A 6,694-nucleotide genomic window follows, 5' to 3' on the forward strand; every position below is an offset into this window, starting at 1 on the left:
TGTGTGTGTGTGTGTGTGTGTGTGTGTGTGTGTGTGTGTGTGTGTGTTCCAGCCATGTAGAAATGTTCTACCACTGTGGCTGCTCTGACTAGAACCTTTACTCTCTGTTTTTATGTCTGATGAAATTGTCCTTGTCCCTGGAAATTCCAGTCAGATGCTGGCTTTGGTGTGGATCTGAGCCCACCAGTACATTTGCCATGTTATTACCATTTTTCATTTGTGTGTGCATGTACATGGATTCATATGTTTCTTCTCTTGTGACATCCAGGTTGCACTGTGATTCTGTGTGGTTGTTTATTTCTCTTTCTAAGTGTGAGCTCTTAAAGTCGGCACCAGGCTGTGCTCCTTTTGCACTGTCATGGCTTCAGAGGGGCTCTAAAAAAATTAAAGCACAACTTTCCATTCTTCAATACAAGCAGGGTTTAGGGTTCTGCTGCTGTGCTAACCCCTCTCTGCAGCTTTTCCATGCACAGAGATGTGCTGAGTGCTTCCTGGACAGTTATGAGGTCAGCAGCCCAGAGCACTAAACAGGCAGCCAGGCTGCATGGTGGAGGAAGCACGGTTCCTGCTTCCCTGCTCTGCTCCAGCAGATGCCCAAACAGACTCTGGCTTTTTCTGATGTTTCATTCATTTATTTTTTTTAAATGTGTGCTAAAGCTTTTGAAGCTATAGTGAGATGGAAACTGTACAAAGTTACTGAATTCTTTGGTACTATCTGTGTCTCTGAAAAACAATGTCTAAAATGCCCTTCTTGAGAAGAAACTGCACTTGATGAGACCTTTAATTGGTTTGCATTGGCAAAATTATATCAAATCAGAGCCTACGTGCTATAATGGAAGTTAGCTGTTCCGACGAAGCCCTGACTCCCCTCTGTCTCACTGTCATCGGTGGCTCTGTCTTCATGTCTGAACTGCTTTTTCTTCTAGGCTGTCCGGAGTACACATGGACTTGAAGTTCCGTTAAGCCATAAGGGAAAACTGATGGTGACAGAGGAGTATATCGAGTTCCTGTTAACTATAGCAAATAAGAAAATGGAGGAAAACAAGAAAAGAATTGGGAGGTACAGTTAATTCTCTATTCCCACGTTCTCCGCATATGCCTACATCATTCTTGAGAATAGGGACACACACACTGCGATGGGCACTAGGATTGCAGAGGGAGCCTTTGCAGAGACACCGAGCATGGGAGCACCAGGAGCACTACTACAGACAGTCCTCACTGGGAGGGAGTCCAGCAGCGTGGGAACAGGCTGCAGGAAGGTTTTGTGAGCACAGCCTTGCTGTTGCCCACACTCCTTTTCAGTCTTGTGGATCTGAGACCCCAGGCTAGCTCAGCAGCCAGCTGTGGGGAAAATCTGGATTGCCTCATTGGCCAGCTAGAAGGGGCCAGACTTCAGTCTCGTCCCTCTACTCTGGTCCCTCTGCTGTGCCCCCTGGCAAGCGGACTAGCACACAGTTCCTTCAACTTTTTCTGTAAGTACTGCCGTTCGTGTGTGCATGTGGTGCCAGTGATGGCCTCAAGGCACACTGCATCGTGTGTTTGTGTGTGTGTGTCCATGTGCACATATGTGTGCCAGTGTATGTGCATGCATGTGCTTGTGTGTGCATGTGCACGTGTCCTTCCAAAGCACAGCCGTGGAGGTCTGTGGCTTACATGGTGTAATCACATGGGCAGGCTCAGGCCTTGAGACATGTATGGCAAGTGCTGTTAACCGCTGAGCCATCTGGCCGTGGCTCGCCAGCCCCAACTATGCGTTTCCAAGCTGCAGGTGACTGTGACTGGGTTTTCTAAGTCACCTTTTGATGTACTGTGCATTTTTCCTGTTCCCCACACTTCTGGCCATCTCCTAGTGCATCACGGCCTACAAAACTCTTCAGTCAGTCATTTCTTTCTGCACCTTCCCTGCCTGTCGTATTCAGGACCTGTGTAGCGCCCCTCCCAGAGCAGGGTAGACAGGGCTTCCCACTCGTCTAAGCGGGCCGCACTGGTGTCTCCGCACTGGTGTCAGCTGTGTCCTTGAACCCATAGCTTCCTTCCCTGGCTGCCTGGAGCTTTACCTACCTAGCGGTGTCACCTGTAGCTGAGACCAGCGGAAGCCCATCCTCTGCTGTCCCTGTGACCCAGAAGCCTAGAATTCCTCAAGTGAATGGCGCCTCCCTGGGGAGCAGTATGACCTGCACCAGATCAGAAGCAGGAGGCTGATTTCGTGCACACAGTGGCCATCTCAGCGCCGCGCTGACGCCTCCTGGTTTAGGGAGACCGTCGTGAGTCCCGGCCTCACAGTATGATGTTCTAACCCATGCTAAACCGTCAGGCTAGCAGCCGCAGCTGCAGAGCCTCACTACCCAGCAAATCGCCAATGCTGAGCCCCGCATGGACACTTGAAGCCAGCTCCACAGCTCACTGTCTGCCTGCCAGCAAGCCCCAGGAGCTGTTGTGGGAGGGAATGCAGGCAGCAGCGGTTTAGTTTCTCTCTTTTCTGCCCTGAATTTCAACAAGATTATAAATATAGCCCAAGATCAACTAACTAGACACCTGGTGAAGTTAATTGGGCCACGCTCACCAACCATAAAATCAAATTACAACTTAAATCCATTGACTCAAAAATGTGTTTTGAGATGATAATCTGCATGCCCCCATCAAGAGAGAAGGCTCATCATATAAAATCAGGAAAAATTAAAGAAGGGGAAAAGTGTCTTAAGAAGCTGATTACGAGATCGTGTGTGGATTCAGAGCACAAGCGCATTACAGCTCCTCTGGGGACATGAGCCAACGCAGGCGCAGAGCTCCTGGTCCTACGGGGAAAGGCCAGCATTGTGAGGGGGAGCATGGGAGGGAGGGCTATCTCATCAGGATCCAGACAGGGAAAAGAATCGGGGGTCCTGGCCCATCAACCACACACAGCTCAGCAGCACGACAATTAAGAGAAGAGTTAAAGTACTTCAAAGTACTTGCATGTGTACAAGTTATATGTGTGTGTAGGTGTGGTGTATGTGCGCATGGCATATACAGATGTGCGAGGAGTGCATACATATTTGTGAGTGATGCATGTGTGTCTGGTGCACAGACGTCTGTGTGAGTGGATGTGTATGTGGTATATGGTGAGTACACATGTGTACAAACTTGCATATGGTTGTGATATATTGTGTATGTGGTGTCTGCACATGTGTGTAGGTGTATGTTTGTGTGCTATGTGTGTGCAAGTGTTCCTATGAATGTCAAGTCCTGGCCGTGCCCTATTACTCTCTGTCCTATCCCCATGACACAGGGCTCCTCCCTGAACCTGGTCCAAGGCAGCGGCGGAAGGTTCTGGCAGCCCCTCATCTCTGCTTCTCACAGGCTCTTGGAAGGCTCACAGTCGGCTCCCGAGCCTTGTGCGTGGGCGCTGGCATCTGAAGTCGGTCCTGATGCTTCTGCAGCAAGCACGGTTTCCTGCTGAGCCATCTCCTCAAACCCTAGAATAATTTTAATAATGAAAGGTCACTAGAGGAAGAGCAACCCACCCACAAAAACTTCACACAAAATTTACCCTGCTTTTAGATGTGCAGGGATAAAGACAGAGCAGATAGAGCAGAGACTGAAGGAATGCCCAACCAATGCCCAGCCCAACCAAAGGCCCACCCTATCAGAGAGTGCCAACCCCTGACAATATGAATGATACTCTGCAAAGAATGTAGACAGGAACCTAGCATAGCTATCCTCTGAGAGGCTGTACCCAGCAGCCCATCAAAACAGATGCCAAACATTGGGTGATGCTTTGGGAGTCTCGTGGAAAAGTGGGAGGAATGAGAAAAGGACCTGGAAGTGATGGGAGCTCCACAAGAAGACCAACAGAACCAACTAACCAGGGGCCAGAGAGCCTTGCTGAGACTGAAGCATCAAACAAGGACCATGTATGAACTGGGCCTAGACCACCCTACAAATATGTAGCAGATGGACGGACAGCTTAGGCCTCATGTGGGTTCTCTAGTAAGGGAAGTGGAGACTGCATTGGACAGGGACTTACTTTCCATTTTTTTGATCACTTCCCCCTGCCTTGCTAAGACACAGGGGAAGAGGACATACTCAGTCCTGATGCAACTTGATGAGCTGGCTGGGTGGGAAAGGGAATTCCCCTTTTCTGAGGAAAGGGGAAGGAGGGCGGGGTTAGGAGAGAAGGAGGGATGGATCTACAACAGGATGTAAAGTGAATAAAAATAAATAATTTTTTAAAAATAGATAAAAGGTCATATTCTTGCTTGTGAAAAATAGTTTCCATGCCTGCTTCTCTGTGGGGAGGGACTGAGCCAGCAGAACAGCCGAGCCCACAGTGTCTGGAGCCAGGCACGGAAGTCCTGGGAGCATGGCCTGCTTTGTAAAGAGACAGGGACTGACAGACACCATAGATATTTCATACGTGACGATTTCCAGGTGGAAAGCTCAGTTTGTAGATCTGCCTCTGGCTGCAGGAGGAAGGGCTTCTCTGTCTATTAATATGAGATCAGGACCTGGGTCCGATGAAGCCATGTGACGCTGAGTAGAAAGAAATTAACCAAGTTCTTCTTTTCATCAACTGTGTAATAAAATATTAAATAAAACAGAAGAAAGGGCTGAATATATTGGCATATAATATTGTTAAGAATAAAGAAATGAGAAAGGCAGAGTAACTGAGTCTGTTTTCCAGTGGTTGATCTTTTTAAATCTTTTTTACTGTGGTAAAATATGTGTAACAGAAGTTTATGTGCCAGTGGCATTACGTGCATTCACACCATCCATCTCCAGAGGCTTCATTGTCCTGAGCCGAACATGGACCCTCTGTTCTGCAGCCCTCTGAACACTTCCTTCCCTGTGTGTGTGAGCTTGACTCTGCCTGCTGGCTGTCCGTGAGACTGTGCAGCTGCTGCTGTGTAGCTGCTTGTGTGCTCTCGGTTGTGATGAGGTGGTGCTTGTGTCTGCTGCAGTGCTGGGGACTGAACCTTGGCCTTGTGTGCTGAGCTGTAGTCCCTGAGCAGCTGGTTCCCCGAGGGCTCTCCTGTCCTGAAGCATCAGTCATTTTTCCTTTACAAACTGGCAACACCCCGTTGTGCTGTTTCCCTGACCCTCTGCTGATGGACAGCTGAGTGGTTTGCAGCTTTCACCTGTGCGAATGCCACACAGTGTGCTCAGTCTCTCCAGCTCACACAGTGTGTCCTCATCTCTCCAGCTCACACAGTGTGCTCTGGCTTGCAGGACCCCTGAAGTTAACATAGTATCCCATATATTGTCATAAAGGTCATGAAGGGACTGTGAGCAGTGAGAGGTGGTCTTTAGAAACACAGGGCTTCCAAGATGAGGGACTGTTAGCTCACTGTGCACCTAGAAGATGGCTAAGGGGACCCCTGGATGGGCCCTGGTGGGTCTCATAAGAAGGTGCCTGTAGTGGGAGGAGCAGAATGGTAAGAAGGCAAGCAGCATACAGAGGTGGAAACAGCAGTCAGCTGGAAGTGGGCGTCTGAATGGTTGGCTGAATGGTTGGTGCTGTTCTTAAAGAGCTGAAAACACATTTTACAGTTATAATAGCAAAGAAAATTGTAATTGATTTTATAAGGTTAACACAGGACATTGTCATACTTAAAAAGCAGGTCAGTTATAGGTATATTTCAGTCATTCAGTTTCACTCACGTAACTGCATATTTAATTCTTTTACAGGTTTTATAACTGCCTACAACATGCTATGGAAAGAGAAACTATTTCAAACTCGCATTCCAAGATCAAAGAGAAGAAAAACCCATGTTGTACGCGTAAGAAAGGGAATCAGGGAAAAGCACACAACCTGCCTGTTACCAAAGACAATGAAAAGGAACTTGAAGGTGGCGATGGCCTTGAACTCAGGCTCTTCTTGGGAGATGACTGAGGCCTGGCACAGTTCCGTCCCTGGCACACCCTGTGAGGCTGCTCTTCATAAGAGCGTCAACCTTGCAGGAGGCAAGAGCCAGCTTCCCTCTGTTTTTGAGAGACTTAAGTGTAAACAGCCTTTCAAGGTGGCTTTGTGCATGTTCACTCTCTGAAGACTGCTTTTAAAGCATCTTAGGAGTTACTCCACAAGTTTCCTGGGTCTGTCTGTGTGAAATAGGAAAAGCAAGATTAATTCCCTTCTGAGGTAGCCTCAGCATCATTTGAGTAGGAACCCTGGGAACAACCTCACCCTAACTCCCAGCATTTTTTAGAGGAATGAGTAGGTACCCCTGATACCATCTCCCATCGTTACACTGCTGTTTGCATGGCCGGACAGCCTGGTGCTACGTGCTGCTGCACAGCTTGAGCCTTACACAACGGTGGCACTCTTGAAGCTGTGAGCTGCACATTAGGTAAGCCTGTGCAGCTTCCCTGCCACTTAGGGAATTGGAGCAGGGGAAGGAAACAGTTTTAAAATGTCTGGGGTATGGCTTCTAAACTATCGAGTAAAATCTGAATGATCTTCCAGGCATATAGATGGAAGGAGTGAGAAATCAAGGAAACAGCCTAAAAGAGAGCAGTGCAGCCAGCATGCGGAAGGGCACCTGAGCTGGGTGACCTGTGCTGCAGGTTTTAGCCTCTGAACTAGAAGGAAATTCTGCTTCTCCCAGGCCCGGGCAGCCATTCGCTCCCACAGTTTAAACCCTCCACACTATGCAAGTAACTGCTTAGTATTCTAAAAGTCAGGCCTAGTGAGAAGCAGGAAGGGAAGCTAGGTGGG

General features: G+C 48.5%; 1 protein-coding gene across 2 annotated transcripts in view; it reads left to right on the forward strand.

The window, feature by feature from the left end:
• The window catches only part of Tyw3 (tRNA-yW synthesizing protein 3 homolog), a 15,626-nt gene extending 9,624 nt beyond the window's left edge, over positions 1-6,002 (forward strand). For both annotated transcript variants that reach the window (XM_055614452.1, XM_055614453.1), the window contains 2 exons: positions 927-1,060; positions 5,668-6,002. In XM_055614452.1, the coding sequence (XP_055470427.1) occupies positions 927-1,060; positions 5,668-5,872 (339 nt within the window). In that variant the 3' untranslated portion in view covers positions 5,873-6,002. The remainder of the gene's footprint in view (positions 1-926; positions 1,061-5,667) is intronic.
• The last annotated feature ends 692 nt before the right edge of the window (positions 6,003-6,694 follow it).

The sequence above is a fragment of the Psammomys obesus genome, unplaced genomic scaffold, assembly GCF_907164565.1.
Source record: "Psammomys obesus unplaced genomic scaffold, mPsaObe1.curated_primary_1811, whole genome shotgun sequence".
Lineage (NCBI taxonomy): Eukaryota > Metazoa > Chordata > Mammalia > Rodentia > Muridae > Psammomys > Psammomys obesus.